Here is a 20,687-nt window from a genome sequence, read left to right as displayed (position 1 = left end):
AGAAGGATCTACGACCATTAAGTAATTCGTCTGGTGGCTGCCAAACACATACACACTCACATAGATATATGCTCGCATTACTACAACAACAATGACAATAGACAATGAGATGAAATGAGAAAGCAAAATAACAAAGCAAAGGGGTTGTTATTCTATGAGAGAGTAAGAACTAACATTTCGGTAAGCAAACAAAAGAACATAAAAGAAATTCAGGAAAATACTAGAAAATGAATAGATGATTCCAACAAGTGATAGCGAAATTTTATCGTTACAATTTTAAATTTTAAATTAACGGAAACTAATTTAAATAAACTTATATCTATAATTATCAAATTCGTAACAATATCTTTCGCCCGATATGCACTAATATGGACCCAGCAGCCCGAGTTTTATACCGATTTGCTTGAAATTTTGTATAAACATAACACTTAGTCGTATAGTCAAGTGTGCAAAATTTGATTGAAATCGGTTCAGATTTAGATATAGCTCCCATATATATCTTTCGCCCGATATGGACTTTTATGGCCCCAGAAGCCAGATATTTGGCCGAATTTGGTTGAAATTTTGCACTAGGAGTACAATTAGTAGTATAGTCAAGTGTGCAAAATTTGATTGAAATCGGTTCCGATTTAGATATAGCTCCCATATATATCTTTCGCCCGATTTGGACTAATATGGTTTAAAAGCCAGAGTTTTGGCCCAATTTGGTTGAAATTTTGCACAGGTAGTAGATTTAGCATTGTAGCTATGCGTGCCAAATTTGGTTGAAATCGATTCAGATTTAGATATAGCTCCCATATATATCTTTCGCCCGATATGCACTTATATGGACCCAGAAGCCAGAGTTTTATCCCGATTAGCTGGCAATTTTGCACAAGGAGTACAATTGGTAGTATAGTCATGTGTGCCAAATTTGATTGAAAAATATCTTTCGTCCGATTTGGACTTATATGGCCTCAAAAGCCAAAGTTTTGCCCTGGCTTGCTTCAAATTTTGCACAAGGAGTACGTTTAGTACCGGTAATTGTACGAAATTCGGTTGAAATCGGTTCAGATTTAGATATAGCTCCCATATATATTTTTCGCCCGATTTACACTCATATGACCACAGAGGCAAATTTTTAACTCCGATTTAGATGAAATTTTGCACAGGGAGTAGAATTAGCATTCTAGCTATGCGTGCTAAATTTGGTTGAAATCGGTTCAGATTTAGATATAGCTCCCATATATAGCTTTCGCCCGATTTACACTCATATGACCACAGAGGCAAATTTTTAACTCCGATTTAGTTAAAATTTTGCACAGGGAGTACAATTAGCATTGTAGCTACGCATGCAAATTTTGGTTGAAATCGGTTCAGATTTAGATATAGCTCCCATATATATGTTTTTCTGATTTCGACAAAAATGGTCAAAATACCAACATTTTCCTTGTTAAATCGCCACTGCTTAGTCGAAAAGTTGTAAAAATTACTCTAATTTTCCTAAACTTCTAATAGATATATATCGAGCGATAAATCATAAATAAACTTTTGCGAAGTTTCCTTAAAATTGCTTCAGATTTAAATGTTTGTCATATTTCTTTACTAAAATTGTGTTCACCCTAGTGCATTAGCCAACTTACATTTTGAGTCTATAGATTTTGTAAAAGTCTATCAAATTCTGTCCAAATCGAGTGTTATTTAAATGTATGTATTTGGGACAAACCTTTATATATAGCACCCAACACATTTGACGGATGTGATATGGTATCGAAAATTTAGATCTACAAAGTGGTGCAGGGTATAATATAGTCGGCCACGCCCGAGTTTAGACTTTTCTTACTTGTTTTGTTTGATAAATTGTCTATGTAGCTTTAAAAAAAATCACCCATTATCCGAATGATTAAGACTCAGCTACTTAAGTAGGGGGACTAAGAGTTGAACTATACTAATATAAATTAAACAATATTTTTATTTAAACAATTATAATCATACAACTGTATTTTCAATTTCAGTTGGCAGTACACCATTTGGCACTTTCCTATAGTGTGTCAATGAAATTTCAGAGGAAGCAACTTCATTGGGAGCAGGTGAAGAAATTGTCTTTAAATTGGAGACAAAACTCAATTTAGATGGAGCTGTTCGTGGTCGAATTAAACTTCGTCGTAATCGTTTGTGAGATAAACGCCAAAATTTATGTCTTGTGGAAGCTTTAGGAAAACGTTGATAGGCTCGAAAATTTAGTTTTCCCTCATTAACCATATTATCGCGATTCATTTCCCAGTTCTGTAAAGAAAAAAAAACGACAATCGTAAAATATAAAATTGGTATGTATCAACTGATTACACTCACCTTCATATTTTTATCACAGTTTAAACGCATTTGTATCACATCATAGTTATCCAAGACATAACGAACTAACCAATTAAATCCAGATTTTAGATTATTATTGAACTCCTCTCCCATATATCTTGGATCATAAACGCATAGTTTAATTGTATTTCCATATGTAGCAGCCATTTGATGTAGGTGGAAACTATTTTCAATATCATACAATTGAATACTTTCGTCGGCCAAATCGGCTTTCGTAGCCACCAGCAGTACCGGTTTACCAGCAACATAAGAATCTTTCATGGTATCGTTTAATAGGCGAAACGATTTCTGTAGATCTTTTAATTCTGCTGACATGTCGAAACAATAAATGATGGCCATTGTCTATAAATAAAAAAATATATATAAATAATTTTACTACAGTGATAAAAATATCCTATTACAAACGATTAGGCATCCTTAACTTTAGGAGACAAGATTTGGGCGATTGTATGTATCCCGTATGTGTTAAAATTTTACTAAAGACTGTCCGCAATCGAATTACTTGGAAGTTACCACAACCCTCTGATAGGGTATAGTTTTATTTTTAATAAGTATATACGGCATGTTCAATAAGTATATACGGCATTAAATTCAGCACGGACGAATCTTAAACTTTCTATCCCCTCAAGAAGTTAAATGGGGAGACTGGTGTATATTAGGATTATATAGCTTTCAAAATTCGCGTCGATCGGATAAAAATTGTGATGTCTAGATGCCCAAGAATTCAAAACTGGAGATCGGTCTATATGGGCACCTTAATAAAATGTATACCTTGGTCCGCCTATACGGGGTCTATATAAAACCATGAACCGATACGCACCATATTCGACACACCTCCCTGTGGACCTAAAGAACATCTCAATTTCAGGCTCAAGACCCCGATTCGGGGGATCGGTTTATATGGGAGCTGTATCAAACACTATGTTCTGAACCTAAATTTCTCTAGAGATTGAGAAAATCGGATAACAATTGGAATGTGTAGATGCTTAAGACCCCAACTCGGGGCTGCGGTTTATATGGGAGTCATATTACAAAATCTAGATCGATATAGCCCATCTTCGTATTTGACCTGCTTGAAGACAAAGTGTCTGTGCCGAATTAGGATGAAACTTGCTCCTCCAAAAGGCTTCGAAAGTCAAATCTGGGTATCGGTATGATATGGACCAATTTTTATGTCATTGTGGATCGATTTATGTGAGGGCTATATATATCTATAGACCGAAATGGACCTAGTTAGGCATGGGTGTTAAGGGCCATATACAAGCACAATGTACCAAATTTCAACTGACTCGGATGAAATTTGCTCCTCCAAGTGGTTCCAAAACCAAATCTCGGGATCGGTTTATATGGGGGCTATATATGTTTATAGACCGATATGGACCACATTTCGCATGGTTGTAAAATATCATATACTAACACCACGTACCAAATTTCAATCAGATCGGTTGAATTTTGCTTCTCCAAAAGGCACCAGAGGTCAAATCTGGGGATCGGTTTATATGGGGGCTATATATAATTATGGACTGATATGGACCAATTCCTGCATGGTTGTTAGAGATCATATGTTATACTGGCACCACGTATTAAATTTCAATCAGATCGGATGAATTTTGCATCTCCAAAAGGCACCGGAGGTCAAATCTGGGGATCGGTTTATATGGGGGCTATATATAATTATAGGCCGATATGGACCATGGTTGTTAGAGACATTATACTAGCATCACGTACCAAATTTCAACCGAATCGGATCAATTTTGCTCTTCCAATGGGCTCCAAAGGTCAAATCTGGGGATCGGTTTATATGAAGGCTATATATAATTATGTACCGATTTCGACCAATTTTTGCACAGGTTTTTGAGGCCATATATTGAAACCACGTACCAAATTCCAACCGAATCGGATGAATTTTGCTCTTCCAAGAGACTCCGGAGGTCAAATCTAGGGATCGGTTTATATGGGGGCTACATATAATTATGGACCAATTCCTGCTTAGTTGTTAGAGATCATATACTAACTCCACGTACCAAATTTCAACCGATTCAGATGAATTTGTCTCTTACACGAGGCACCGGATGTCATATCTGGGGATCGATTTATATGGGGGCTATATATAATTATTGACCGATGTGGATCAATTTTTGCATGGTTGTTAGAGACCACATACTAACACCATGTACCAAATTTCATCCCGATCGGATGAAATTTGCTTTTCTTAGAGGATCCGCTAGCCAAATTTGGGGATCGGTTTATATGGGGGCTACATATACAGCTGCGCTCAAAATAATAGTAGTAGCAAATAAATTAAAGCACCATCGTGATTTACAGTTTTTGTCGTAAAATTGGTACTGTACTCAGTGTTTTTAGGTTGCCGAACATATAGACGGGATCCTCTTCAATCATAAAGCACCATTTTTGACTCATCCATCCAATGTTCCTCCATTTCTGTACTGGGGAATGTTCCTCCATTTCTGTACTGACCAATGGAAATCCTCTTGGGCATACTTTATTCTTTTCGATACATGTTTTTTTTTTTTTGAAAGGAGAGTGACTTTTCTTGGACTATGGACAGCTAAATTATTTTCGTCTTTTAATTGTTTGTAAGCTAGGTTATAACCTTTTTGTTTTTGTTTTGGAGCTTGCAAAGGGATTCTTCTTATGTCGATTTTTTTACAACAACAATAGCATCAGAAGTTAAACCAACGGTATTTTTTTATTATGCACACTCCAAACAATGATATAGTAAAAAAACAAAGATAAAATAAACCTTTAGTGGAAGGAATAGAAGAAGCAGAAAAAAAATTCAGCACAGCACCACTATTATTTTGAGCACAACTGTATGTTAATTATGGACCGATATGGACCAATTTTTGCATAGTTGTTAGAGACCATATTCTTACTTACCACGTGCGAAATGTCAAACGGATCAGATGAAATTTGCTTCTCTTAGAGGCTCCGCAAGCCAATTCTGGGGGTCGGTTTATATGGGGGCTTTACGTAAAAGTGGCCCGATATGGCCCATTTGCAATACCATCCAACCTACATCAATAACAACTAATTGTGCCAAGTTTCAAGTCGATAGCGTGTTTCGTTCGGAAGTTAGCGTGATTTCAACAGACGGACGGACATGCATAGATCGACTCAGAATTTCACCACGACCCAGAATATATATACTTTACGGGGTCTTAGAGCTATATTTCGATGCGTTACAAACGAAATGACAAAGTTATTCCGAGGGAGGAATAAAGGTATAAAAATATTTGTTTTTCATACCAACCACAAAAATTGTAACAAAAACTTCAAATGAGATTGTTTATATCCTTCACCACTACTGTGGTACAGGGTGTGATAAGTTTGTGCATTTGTAACATATGTAACGTTAAAAACGAGAAATCTAAGACCCATCGTTTAGTATACCAATCGTCTTAGAATAGAATTCTGAGTCAATTTCTCCAATGAAATTCGGGTTGAAATAAATCAACCAAGAATCGTTGCCAATCTGAGCATAGACCAAATCAACCTCTACTCAATTCCGAAGAATATTGGGAAATATTAATACCATACCTTGATTCATTTATAAGGACAAAACGACCATATTGAAAAGCTTATGAACTTTTAGACAAGGAAAAATATTTATATCAGCGAAATTCGTCTTCTATGCTAAGCAAAAATCTCATTCATAGTGTAAGGTCAAGAAATCTTTGGCCTCACGACATCTCTAGATCATTCTTTCTAGAACTTTTGTTAGTTTTCCTTTGCAAATTTTATTACCAATAATTCGCCAAACCTTTCAAGTATGTCAAGTTATAATTCCATTCAATTATGTGGGTTTAGGCCATAATATATGCGGACTCGATACACTTTATTTTTTTTTTTAGTTTTGTTGGTTTTCCTTTGAAAATTCCCTACCCATCAAACCCTTTTTCCAGTTCGATAAGATTGAGTTTCAAGATTTCGTGAGAACTGTAATAAACACCACTACCGCCTCCCCAAGAGTTTTTATCGACCATAGAATTACACTTACCCCTGCATAGTAATGATGCCAAATTCTTTGAATATCATCATTTCCACCGATTTCCGTCATCGAACACTGAGCCTCCATACACGTCATGTTATAATTATGTACTCCATTCGTTGGATCATAGTCCAGGCGTTGAGTGCGGGATAGGTAATGAGCTATTTCGGTTTTTCCGCTACCCTCCAGGCCAAGTAGTAGAAATTTCAGTTTTTTCTCTGGAAGTATGCCAACACTGGAAGTATACCACAAAAGAAAACAAGGATTACATGTCAAATTTGTGTTCCATGAATGAATGCTGACGATGAAGAGCATGTCAACATGTCTGCAAAATCAATGTCAATAGATTACGGAATACGAGTACTTGAACGAATACCTGTTTCCACCAAGAATTCTATTCCAACAACCACCACAACAAGAGCCACAACAACAGAATTTACATAGAATTACACCCATTAGCTGGCCAAGATGTCTATTGTCATGTTGGAACATTAATTAGGGCGATGAATGGAATGCCGATGATGAATACAATAGAATCCTGTAACTTATGCCGAGATCTCCTTTGGTTTAGGATTTGAAATTTCACTTTTAATTGAATTGATTGAACCGAAAATGATGAGCTTTACTTTTACTCCAACTTAGTTAGCTTAACCCACATCATCTGTTAATGCTGATATTCCTTTGTTTACTGTTTTTGTTGATTTTTCAAGCATATCACAAAACTTGTGGTGGTTTGCTCCACTTGTATATACTTTGTGAGCACTTGCCACCGTCACAGGGAGTTGCCTAGCAACCAATGCACCATGGGTTACCACAGTAACCCACATGACTGGAGACTAGTATGCTTATGCGGTAGAGTTGCACTGAAAAAGTATTTTAGCTTGAATAAAAAAAAACCACACACTTCTTTTTAGTGTTGTTGAGTAAAGTACAGTTCATGCGTTACGACTTTACTGTTGAGATAACTTGTTGAATGTTAGAAATGCTTCCGGTAGACATAAACCAAACAATTTGCTATTAATGTTTTCATTTACATGTGAAATGGATTCATGAAAGATTTGTATAGCATATAAATAACAAGAGTGGTCGGTCGACACAGATAAACATTTGAGTAGTCTAGAAAATAATAAGGTCACAGATGGGAGCCACAGTCATTAAACCAAATTGCGGCTACGCTGTAGCCCCTTAATAGTGGGTAGAAATGCTTAATATCCTTAATATCCAGATGAAAGATATGCAATCGAGAAGAGTTATTGGACGGGTAAAATAGAAAAAAGGAATTGGCAAGAGATGCGACTCTGCAGCACTTTTATTCAAATGAAAACAAAAAATTAATGCTTTCCGCAAATCATCTCTTTCTGGTACAAAATTCGACATTTGTAACACGATAAAAAAATATGATGTTGTCTGTTCAATGGCTTGATGTATACTAAATATTTTTCACAGATGTGATAGCAAACAAACAAAAAAAAAAAACAAGTATATACGACCGTAAGTTCGGCCAGGCCGAAGCTTATGTACCCTCCACCATGGATTGCGTAGAAACTTCTACGAAAGACTAAAGACTTAAATATCATATACTACCACCACGTACCAAATTTCAACCAGATCGGATGAATTTTGCTCCTCCAAAAGGCACCGGAGGTCAAATCTGGGGATCGGTTTTTATGGGAGCTATATATTATTATGGACTGATAGGAACCAATTCCTGCATGGTTGTTGGATACCCTATACTAACATCACGTTCAAATTTCAACCGAATGGGAAGAATTTTCAAATCTGGAGGTCAAATATGGTGATAGGTTTATATGGGGGCTATATAATTATGGACCGATATGTACCAATTTTTGCATGGTTGTTAGAGACCATATACTAACACCATGTACCAAATTTCAGCCGGATCGGATGAAAATTGTTTCTCTTAGAGGCTCTGCAAGCAAAATCGGGGGATCGGTTTATATGGGGGCTATATATAATTATGGACCGATGTGGACCAATTTTTGCATGGTTGTTAGAGACCATATACTTACACCATGTACCAAATTTCAGCCCGATCGGATGAAAATTGTTTCTCTTAGAGGCTCTGCAAGCCAAATCGGGGGATCGGTTTATATGGGGGCTATATATAATTATGGACCGCTGTGGACCAATTTTTGCTTGGTTGTTAGATACCATATACTAACACCATGTACCAAATTTCAACCGGATCGGATGAAATTTGCTTCTCTTAGAGGCGTCGCAAGCCAAAATTTGGGGGTCCGTTTATATGGGGGCTATACGCAATACCATCCGACCTACATCAATAACAACTACTTGTGCCAAGTTTCAAGCCGATAGCTTGTTTCGTTCGGAAGTTAGCGTGATTTCAACAGACGGACGGACGGACATGCTTAGATCGACTCAGAATTTCACCACGACCCAGAATATATTTATACCTTATGGGGTCTTAGAGCAATATTTCGATGTGTTACAAACGGAATGAAAAAGTTAATATACCCCCGATCCTATGGTGGAGGGTATAAAAAGACCGATTAAATACGTATATAATTCAGTTTGACAAATTTTTCTATAGAAATAAAATTTTAACAAAATTTTCTATAGAAATAAAATTTTGACAAAATTTTCTATAGAAATAAAGTTTTGACAAATATTTCTATAGTAATAAAATTTTAACAAAATTTTCTATAGAAATAAAATTTTGGTAGATTATTCTTGGCTCGAGTGGCAACAATGATTATGAACCGATATGGACAAATTTTTGTGTGATTGGGGATCGGCTATATATAACTATAGACCGATATGGACCAATTTTGGCATGGTTGTTTATATGGGGGCTATATATAATTATGGACCGATATGGACCAATTTTTGCATGGTTGTTAGAGACCATATATGTTACTAACACCACGTTCCACATTTGAACCTGATCGGATGAATTTTGCTTCTCCAAGAGGCTCTGGAGGTCACATCTGTAGAACGGTTTATATGGGGGCTATACACGCAGAGAAGGAATATGATCACCTCAAACATGTTTGAAGAGTAAAATTTTATTTTTGTATGGTGACCATGTAACATGTTTGTCACTAAAATGTCATTTTGTCGTCAAATATAACCTGCTTGCCGAAATCAGATACATGATTTCCGAGAAAATAACATGGTTGCGAAAACCAAAAAAAATGTTTGAGGTTATCATATTCCTTCTCTGGGTGTATATAATTACGAATCTATGTGGAACAATTTTTGCATGGATGTAAGAGACTATATACTAACTCCACATTTGAACCGGATCGGATGAATTTTGATCCTCCAAGAGGCTCCGGAGGACAAATCTGGGGATCGGTTTATATGGAGCTATATATAATTATGGACCGATATGGACCAATTTTTGCATGGTTGTTAAAGACCATATACAAATACCATGTACCAAATTTCAGCCGGATCGGATGAAATTTGCTTCTCTTTGAGGCTCCGCAAGCCAAATCTGGGGTCCGTTTATATGGGGGCTATACGTCGGTCGGATGGTATTGCAAATGGGCCATATCGGTCCACTTTTACGTATAGCCCCCATATAAACCGATCCCCAAATTTGGCTTGCGGAGCCTCAAAGAGAAGCAAATTTTATCCGATCCGGCTGAAATTTGGTACATGGTGTTGGTATATGGTCTCTAACCAGCGTTGCCAGAATTGTTTCACCAAAAACCGCTAGATTTGCCCAAAAAATAGCTAAAAAAAGCTAAAAAATGCTAAAAAATAGCTAGAAAAAAAGCTAAATTTTTTTGTATCAAAAGTCACATTTTTGATTGAAATTTAACAAACTTAAAGGCTTTATTTCACTTACAATGCATATTATTTTCATTTTAGTTCCACTTCTGTGAGACTGTAACAATATCTAAGGCATATTAGCTCTGTTTGTGTATTCGATACATTTTGATTACTATCACAAATTTTTTACTGGAAGTCCTTCGTTTTGTGGGAGCTACCTTCCCAACACCTCTATTTTATTTACTTGTTATTTTAAAATAATAAATGATCTAAGCATGCTTTGGATTTGGTAAAAAAATGATTTGTCATTTTTTTAAATAAAATTTTAGTTTGGATTTGAAATTGTGAAAAATTCGAAATACATTACTTTTATTTAAATTGTAGAAAATACTATCAAAGTGCCTATCAAAGTGCTTTAAAAACGTGCTAACGCCAACTTAAATTTCCAAATTCAGACTCCACTTCAAGTAGAAATTATTGTATATATACGTTTTTAAAATAAAGTGTTGAAAAACATCTTCTATTTTTGAACGCTCTTTTGGTTTGTGGTTAAGATGCAAAAACTCCTCACATTTAAAGACTATTTCACTTTCTATTTTTCTTTCATGAAAACATACCCATTTTTAAGTTGAATCGCTTAATTATAAGGACAAAACGACTTTATCGTCTTTTGGACAAGGAACACATAAAAGAAATTCACAAATGCTATTATAACCAAAATTCGCGTTCGTATTTTAAGGAGACGACAATATTTTTCAGTGCACAAAGCTATTCACATCTACTATTTTAATTTAGTAATATCGTAATAACTTTAGAATATTATAATAACATAAAAAGGATAAACGAGTCAAATGATAATATTCCCAATAATTTACTGACAGTTTATCTAACAAATTTGTATGGTAATAGTAGATTTAAAGTTTACGATAACTTTTATGTATATAATGAAAAAACTTTACAACAAGGTGTATTTGCTACAAAAATGCCCGCATAATGGCTGGACTCATTATTAATGTTTCAACTGTGCTTTGAAATATGTGGAAACCCTTATACTTGCAGCAAGGCTTAGATAAAAACGACGATTTATCCATATTTCAATAGAAACATGTCGAAAATAAAAAAAGCTAAAAGGGTCATGAAAAAAAGCCAGAAAAAAAGCTAAAAGCTAAATGCATTTTTTTCCCGCTAAACGTCTTCAAAAAAAGCCAAATCTAGCGGGAAAAAAGCTAAATTGGCAACGCTGTCTCTAACAACCATGCAAAAATTGGTTCACATCGGTCCATAATTATATATAGCCCCCATATAAACCGATCCCCAGATTTGGCTTGCGGAGCCTCAAAGAGAAGAAAATTTCATCCGATCCGGCTGAAATTTGGTACATGATGTTGGTATATGGTCTCTAACAACCATGCAAAAATTGGTCCATATCGGTCCTTAATTAAATATAGCCCCCATATAAACCGATCCCCAGATTTGGCTTGTGGAGCCTCTAAGAGAAGCATATTTCATCCGATCCGGCTGAAATTTGGTACATGGTGTTGGTATATGGTCTCTAACAATCATGCAAAAATTGGTCCACATCGGTCCATAATTATATATAGCCCCCATTTAAACCGATCCCCAGATTTGGCTTGCGGAGCCTCAAAGAGAAACAAAATTCATCCGATCCGTTTCAAATTAGACACGTGGTGTTAGTATATGGTCGCCAACAACCATACCAAAATTGGTCCAATCACACAAAAATTGGTCCATATCAGTTCATAATCATGGTTGCCACTAGATCCAAAAATAATCTACCCAAATTTTATTTCTATAGAAAATTTTGTCAAAATTTTATTTCTAGAGAAAAAAATTTTGTTAAAATTTTATTCGGTTCATAATAAAATTTTCATCATTGTCAAAATTTTATTTCTATAGAAAATTTTGTCAAAATTTTATTTCTATAGAAAATTTTGTTCAAATTTTATTCGGTTCATAATCATGGTTGCCACTCGAGCCAAAAATAATATACCAAGATTTTATTTCTATAGGAAATTTTGTCAAAAGTTTATTTCTATAAACAATTTTGTTAAAATTTTATTTCTGTAGACATTTTTGTCAAAATGGTATTTGTATAGAAAATTTTGTCAAAATTTTTATTTCTATAGAAAATTTTGTCAAAATTTTATTTCTATAGAAAATTTTGTTAAAATTCTATTTCTGTAGAAAATATTGTCAAAATTTTATGTCTACTTTGTCAAACTGAATTATATACGTATTGGATCGATCTTTTTTGATTTAATATATACCACGTACACTGAAAAAACAGTGAACCCACCAGGAAGAAAACTTTTGATTAATTTTAGAAAATTTTGAATAGTTTTAGAAATTTTTAACTAAACAGTATTACAAGCGCTGGCATCACGCCGATGTCACAAAAATAAGTAAATATTTTTCGACAAATTCAAGAAAATTTATTAGACATAAATAATTTTTTTCACTTTTTAAAGAAAATTTTGTGGTTTGAAGGAAAAAATTGGAGTTCAAAATTGCAAGAATGTCTTTAGTGACAACGAAGTTCATGATGGACGCTGTTGTAGTAAAATTTACAAATTTAAAGAAATAATGAACTATTTTGTGAGAAGTACGAATTTAGTAAAACTTTTTACTTCATTTGTGTATAATTTTTTCCCGTCTTTTAGTTCATTTAACTAACGTACGCGAAAAATTATTAGAGTAAATGAAACTTTCTCCAAATATAATAATTTCATGAATTAAAATATAGTTAAATTGGCTTTAGTGAAATAGTGAGTTCACTTTTTTTTGAGTGTATGGACTTACATACAATTTAGAAGATGGTGTTAGTAGGTTTTAAGATACCTTGCCATCGGCAAGCGTTACCGCAACTTAAGTAATTCGATTGTGGATGGCAGTGTTTAGATGAAGTTTCTACGCAATCCATGATGGAGGGTACATAAGTTTCGGCCTGGCCGAACTTACGGCCGTATATACTTGTTTTTAATTGTTAAAGAAAATTTCGTAGTTGGAAGGGAAAATTGGAGTTCAAAATTGGAAAAATGTCTTTAGTGCCATACGGCGTTAAAGATGGCCGCATTATTTGTAAAATTAACAAATTTTAAGAAATTCTGAAATATATTGTGGGAAACCCGAATTTAGTTTATCTTTATGCCTCATTTGTGTATAATTGTTTCCCTGTTTTAGTTCGTTTAACTAACGTCATATAGGGTTCACTTTTATTGAGTGTGTGTGTAGAGATATATATCTAAATCTGAATCGACTTTGACCAAATTTAACATGCATAGATAGAATATTAGTGTAGGACTAATCTCTGCAGAACTTCGCTTAAATGAGAGTAAAATGTTTGCCTATGTGGTCATAAGAGTGTAAATCGGGAGAAAGATATATGTGGAAGCTATATCTAAATATCAATAACGATTGTATTTGAGCCGAAGTAAGACCATAGAATTTTGAGTACAATCAGATTCAGAATTTAATTCTAAGACGATTTAACTAGTTTTTCTTGGCTTTACATACAAATGCACAAAATTTATACTCCTTTCCACAATAGTGGTGAATGGTATAAAAATAATGAAAAACTATAGTGCTTTACACTGTTGCATTACATATCAGCCACATGGTAATATTGCCCCGTTTTTCGAAAGTCCAACTATACTTATGCATATCTCCGCCTAAACTGCTGATAGTTTTCTGATTTTCGTTAACATATAAAATTGGACTTTCATGAGGCAAATTATGTGAATGTTATTTCTAAATGTTAATTTTGAAATTAACGGTTATTAGATATCGTAATTTGTTAACATCATCAGTTTAATGTTACCAACATGTTGCTATCCCTACTACATTATTGAGCAAACTGGGGCAATGTTGTCTGTGTACAGTACTCTATGTAACTGTTATACGGAATAAGGGTTGGTTTCTTTGGTAAAGCGTTTTAACCGCCTTCGCTTTGACTACGCGGTAATTAGGGGTTGTCTCACGTTAAAATTTCAGAAATGAATTGTAGATGTCACACTTTTATATTTTATATCTTGTATGGGTATAAAAACTAAACTATGTTATCATTATACCCTTCACCGCTACTGTGGTACAAGGTATAATAAGTTTGTGCATTTGTTTGTAACGCCAAGAAGGAAAAATCTGAGACCCATCGTTTAGTTTACCGATCGTCTTAGAATTAAATTCTGAGTCGATTTAGCGATGTCCGTCTGTCCGCACGCAAAAAAAAATAATTCTTTCCTCCCAAACGAAATTTTAGACAAACAAAGTTCGTTTCTCATTTGCTTTTCGCTGTAAAGAAGTGTATTTGGAAGAAAAGTATATACTTCTTGTGATAAACGTTTATTCTTTTCCAGGATGTAAAAACAATTTCATAAAGACAAACTCAAAAAAAGAAAACATTGTTTTCTTGCTAATTGCATTTCCCTCACATCTTTCTCACATCCACGAGGTTTTTTAGTTCTTAACACCTTTTCCTGTAATACCAACAATGTAGAAGAAATTATACGATTTTATAAATTTTAAAATATTTTTTACCTTTCGCCTGGACGGAGAATCGAACCGCGGACCATGCACATTGTAAGCCAACACACTAACCACTGAGCTATGTACCTGTTATGGTCATCAATAGATAAATATCCATATAAGTTATATTTATATAGCATGGCTTGCGGCGCCCACGAACCGAATAAACAAAGTTTATTTAACAGAAAGAAACATTTAGTTTGGCGCCGTGGAGCAGTGGTTGCTACGTCCGGCTTGCATGCCAAGGGTCGTGGGTTCGATCCCTGCTTCGACCAAAGTTTTTTTTTGTTTTTTTTTTTTTTACATATATTCCAGATGTGTTCGGAAGATTCCGAAAAAATGTCGAACATTACATTGTAGTATATTAAATTTTGAACTATAAAATGTGTCTTATTAAAGACTTAAAGTCAGAAAAGAACAGTGTTTGATATAAACGAAATGGAAATGGAATTTTTTTGGTGATAAAAGTTTACAATTTTCGAAGCAATTCAAAAAACTCTTAACAAAAGAAAAACGTTTTTGGTACTCGTTTTCCAAACGTTTTAATACCCACCACCATAGAATGGTGACGTAGGTATAATAAGTTTGTCATTCCGTTTGTAACACATTGAATTATCGATTTCCGACTATATAAAGTATATATATTCTTGATCAGGGAGAAATTCTAAGACGATATAGCCATGTCCGTCTGTCTGTCTGGCTATCTGTCTGTCTGTTGTAATCACGCTACAGTCTTCAATAATAAAACAATCGTGCTGAAATTTTGCACAAACTCGTATTTTGTCTGCAGGCAGGTCAAGTTCGAAGATGGGCTATATCGGTCCAAGTTTTGATATAGTCCCCATATAAACCGACCTCCCGATTTGGGGTCTTGGGCTTATAAAAACCTTAGTTTCTATCCAATTTGCCTGAAATTGGAAATCTAGAGGTATTTTATGACCAGAAAGAGGTGTGCCACAAATGGTGAGTATCGGTCCATGTTTTGGTATAGCCCCCATATAGGCCGATCTCCCGATTATATTTGTAGGGCTTCTAGAATCGATAGTTTCTATCCAATTCGCCGGAAATTGGAAATCTAGATGTATTTTAGCACCATAAAGAGGTGTGCCAAAAATGGTGAATATCGGTTGATGTTTAGGTATAGCCCCCATATAGACCGATTTCCCGATTTTATTTTTTGGGCTTCTAGAATCCGTAGTTATTATCCAATTTGGTTGAAATTTGAAATCTAGAGGTATTTTAGGACCGTAAAGAGGTGTGCTAAAAATGGTGAGTATCGGTTCAGGTTTTGATATATCCCCCATATAGACCGATCTCCCGATTTGCGGTCTTGGGCTTATAGAATCCGTAGTTTTTACCCAATTTGCTTGAAATTGGAAATATAGAGGTATTTTAGAACAATAAAGAGGTGTGCCGAAAATGGTGAGTATCGGTCCATGTTTTGGTATAGCCCCCATATAGACCGATCTCCAGTTTTTACTTCTTGGGCGTCTAAAATCTGTAGTTTTTATCCAATTTGCCTGAAGTTGGAAATATAGAGGTATTTTGAAACCCTAGAGAGGTGTGCTGAAAATGATGAGTATCGGACCATGTTTTTATATAGCCCCCATATAGACCGATCTCCAGATTTTATTCTTGGGCTTGTAGAAACCGTAGTTTTTATCCAACTTGCCTCAAATTGGAAATCTAGAGGTATTTTGGACCATAAAAAGGTATGCCGAAAATGGTGAGTATAGGTCCATGTTTTGATATAGCTATCAGATAGATAGAAACCGTAATTGTTGTCCACTTTACCTGAAATCGAAAATCTGGAGGTTTTTAGGAATACAAATAGGTGTGCCAGAATTTATTTTATTTTTTACGCTTCTGGAATCCGTAGTTTTTATCCATTTTACCTGAAATGAGAAATCTACAGGTATTTTAAGACCTTAAATATTAAAGCCGAAAATGGCGTGTATTGGTCCATGTTTTGGTTTATCCTCCAAATAGACCGATCTCCCGATTTTACTTCTTGGGTTTTTAGAAACCATAGTTTTTTTTGCATGAAATTTTTAATCTAGAATTATTTTAGGAACATAAAGGGGTGTGCCGAAAATGGTGAATATCGGTTCATGTGCACTGATAATGAAAATTTCTTGAAACTGAATTATAGCTTCCAGATTTTACTTCCGGTAATCATTTAAATAATGGGGTTAAAAATCTACAAATGTTAGATTTTAAATCAAGGCGTTATTTAATTTTCATTTCATTTTCTTGCACACTTGCACACGATGTTTATGATTCCTCTAAAACTCAAACAAATATGGTTCTTATAAATCGAGAATCTGATCTAGTCTTCATAGGTAAAATCTTTGAATTTATCTTCGGGAAGTGTACTGATTGAACTGATCTGTTGTCACCAAATCCTCCTGAAATTTTCACAGGAAACTATAATATTTGATTCATGGTGGTGGGTATTTAAGATTCGGCCCGGCCGAACTTACTGCTTTATATACTTGTTTTTACTAACATTGTGTTTCATTCCATGGCGTTAGCCGATTTAAATTTGAATTCTATAGATTTTGTATAAGTACAAAAAATTGTCTCCATTATAAGTATCTGTATCTTATTGATATAGCTCCCAGCTAATTTGTAGTAGTTGAGATAGTAACCCAAATGTTGGTATACATAGTGGTGAAGGGTAATATATAGTCGGTCCCGCCCGACTTTAGACTTTCCTTATGTTACTTGTTAGGTATACAGACTGATGTTTTTTATACTGATTTTAGTAAGGCATTCGATGCCATTAATCCTACACTGAAAAAAAGCATGCCCGGTTCCAAAGATTTTGTCTTTACTTTAAAAATGTTGGTGATGATTCCGAGCCAAAGAAGCGGAGACTACAAGTAAGGATACTTTTAAGACACAATTGTCCGTTAAATTTGGGTTTTGTGTACTCGCTTCTAGGAAGCAAATTGTAACTTTTTGCTTTTTCAGCCTTTTGTCTTCATATGCTATCAAAGTCCTTTAAAAACGAGTTAACGACAACTTTATTTTCCAAATTAAGATTCGACTTCCAGTAGAAATTATGCTATGTCTCAGGTAAACAACGTTTTTAAAATAAAGTGTTGAAAAACATGTCCTATATTTGAATGACTTTTTGCTTTGTAGTCAAGATGCAAAAAGACAACAAATTTAAAGACAATTTCATTATATTTAAAGAATTTTTCTGAATTATTAAAGTCAAGTTGACCTTACCCAAAACATTTTTTCTTTCATATTATGATACCCATTTTTAAGTGAAATCACTTAATTATAAGGTCAATACGACTTCATTGAAAAGTTTATCGACTTTTGGACAAGGAAAAATACTTTATATTAGAGAAATGCGTCTTCTCTGCTAAGCAAAATTTGCATTCGTATTTTAAAGACATGAAATCTTTGACCTTACGACAATATTTTTTTCAGTGTAGCCCTGGTAATAACTTTTTTCTACATTTCCTGCCACTATTTACATATGCAAATAGGTATTTTGTTTCCTTTATTATTTGTATTGTTTTGTGCAGTCTTTAACATATACCCTGCGCCACCCTGGGGAACAGGGTCCCAGAAAAAAAAGCGTCGCCAAAAATAACGAAAATTTTCTTTTTGGATCCCGAAGTGGTGCAAAATTGACGCAGAAGCGATGAATTTAACATGGGCTTGTCATTGGACGGAAGTCCTCCATTTAACCTATTTGAAACAAATTTAAATTACTCATTAAAAGTATGAAAAAACCAAGTTGTAAAGAATTGAATTAAAAGAACTTCCTGGGTAGTTAAAATAAAGAACATCATTGGGAGTGCATCTTCTGGAAGTGCTTTTAAAGTTGTGCCTTTGGAAGAACTTCCAAATTTTTTTGCTGGGGTATAAGTTAGTACATATTTTTGCAACACCCATAAGGAGACGCGATAGACACATGGTGTCTTTGGCAATAATGTTCAGAGTGGGGGTCTGAGTCGATCTAGCCATATTCGTCTGTCCGTCCGCCCGTCTGTCTGTGAACACATTTTTGTGATCAAAGTCTAGTTCGCAGTTTTAGGTCAATCGACTTCAAATTTGGCACAAGTTTCTGTGTTGGTTCAGAATAGAACCCTATTGATTTTGGAAGAAATCGGTTCAGATTTAGATATAGCTCCCATATATATCTTCCGCCCGATATGGACTTCCATGGTCCCCGAAGCCAGATTTTTAGCCCAATTTGGTTGAAATTTTGCACTAGGAGTACAATTAGTGCTATAGTCAAGTGTGCCAAAGTTGATTGAAATCGGTTCAGATAGAGATATAGTTCCCGTTTATATATTTCGCTCGATTTTCCGTCATATGACCACAGAGGTCAAAGTTATAGTCCGATTTACGTGAAATTTTGCACAGGTAGTAGAATTAAACAAGTAAGAAAAGTCTAAAGTCGGACGGGGCCGACTATATTATACCCTGCACCACATTGTAGATTCACATTTTCGATAGCATATCAAATCCGTCCAATGTGTTGGGTGGTATATATAAAGGTTTATGATCCCATATTCATATATTTAAATCTGATCCGGTCTGGACAAAATTTGTTAAATTTCTACAAAATGTATATACTTTAAATTTAAGTCGGCGAATGCCCATTGGGTGTAACACAATGTTAGTAAAAAGCAAGTATAAGTTCGGCCGGGCCGAATCTTAAATACCCACTACCATGAATCAAATATTATAGTTTCCTTTGAAATTTCAGAGGGTTTGATGACAGATATGACAGTTCAACCAGTACACTTCCCGAAGATAAATTTAAAGATTTTACCTATGAAGACTATATCAGATTCTGGATTTATAAGAACCATTTTTGTTTGAGTTTTGGAGTTTTGTAAGTGTGCAAGAAAATTATAAAATAACGTCTTGATTTGAAATCTTAAATCAGTGGAAGTAAAATCTGGAATGGTGACACGGGTATAATACACTCAAAAAAAAGTGAACTCTCTATTTCACTAAAGCCAATTTAACTTTATTTTAGTTCATGGAGTTATTATGTTTGGAGAAAGTTTCCTCTACTCTAATAATTTTTTGTGTACGTTAGTTAAATTAACTAAAACCGAGGAAAAAAATATATACAAATGAAGGATAAAGATTAACTAAATTCGTGTCTTCCACAAAATAGTTCAATATTTCTTTAAATTTGTAAATTTTACTACAAATGCGTTCATCATGAACTTCGTATGTCACTAAAGACATTCTTGTAATTTTGAACTCCAATTTTTTCCTTCAAACTACAAAAATGTCTTTAACAAATGAAAAAACTTAATTATGTCTAATAAATTTTCTTGAATTTGTCGAAAAATATTTACTTATCTTTATGACATCGGCGTGATGCCAGATATTGCTATACTGTTTAGTTAAAATTTTCTAAAAATATTCAAAATTTTCTAAAAATATTCAAAATTTTCTAAAATTAACCGAAATTTTTCTTCCTGGTGGGTTCACTGTTTTTTCAGTGTATGTTTGTTATTCCGTTTGTAATACAGCGAAATATCGATTTCCGACTATATAAAGTATATATATATATATATATATATATATATATATATATATATATATATATATATATATATATATATATATATATATATATATATATATATATATATATATATATATATATATATATATATATATATATATATATATATATATATATATATATATATATATATATATATATATATATATATATATATATATACTTTTTTTATATATATATATATATTCTTGATCAGGGAGAAATTCAATAATGAAGCAATCGTGCCGAAATTTTACACAAATTCGTCTTTTATCTGCAGGCAGGTCAAGTTCGAAAATGGGCTATATCGGTCCAAGTTTTGATATAGTGCCCACATAAACCGACCTCCCGATTTGGGTCTTGGGCTTATAGAAATCGTAGTTTTTACCCAATTTGCCTGAAATTTGAAATTTAAAGGTATTTTATGACCATAAAAAGGTGTGCCAAAAATGGTGAGTATCG

General features: G+C 34.2%; 1 protein-coding gene and 1 long non-coding RNA gene across 2 annotated transcripts in view; one reads left to right on the top strand and one right to left on the bottom strand.

Moving 5' to 3' along the window:
* LOC142231604 (uncharacterized) overlaps positions 1–2,542 on the top strand; it is a 46,660-nt gene extending 44,118 nt beyond the window's left edge. The window contains exons 2-3 of the long non-coding RNA XR_012720841.1: positions 1,995–2,306; positions 2,415–2,542. This is a non-coding gene — a long non-coding RNA (uncharacterized LOC142231604). The remainder of the gene's footprint in view (positions 1–1,994; positions 2,307–2,414) is intronic.
* Positions 1,912–7,167, bottom strand: LOC142231603 (ADP-ribosylation factor). Its single transcript, XM_075302230.1, has 4 exons — positions 6,741–7,167; positions 6,374–6,599; positions 2,332–2,694; positions 1,912–2,265 (listed from the first exon to the last, which is right to left on the bottom strand). Exons 1-4 carry the CDS (start codon positions 6,854–6,856, stop codon positions 1,969–1,971), a joined length of 1,002 nt encoding a protein of 333 aa, XP_075158345.1. The 5' UTR covers positions 6,857–7,167; the 3' UTR covers positions 1,912–1,968.
* Between the last annotated feature and the right edge of the window lie 13,520 nt (positions 7,168–20,687).

This window comes from Haematobia irritans, chromosome 3 (assembly GCF_050003625.1).
Source record: "Haematobia irritans isolate KBUSLIRL chromosome 3, ASM5000362v1, whole genome shotgun sequence".
NCBI classification, from domain to species: Eukaryota; Metazoa; Arthropoda; class Insecta; order Diptera; family Muscidae; genus Haematobia; species Haematobia irritans.
The sequence above is the reverse complement of the archived record's forward strand: the minus strand, read 5'-3'. Positions and strand labels throughout refer to the sequence as shown.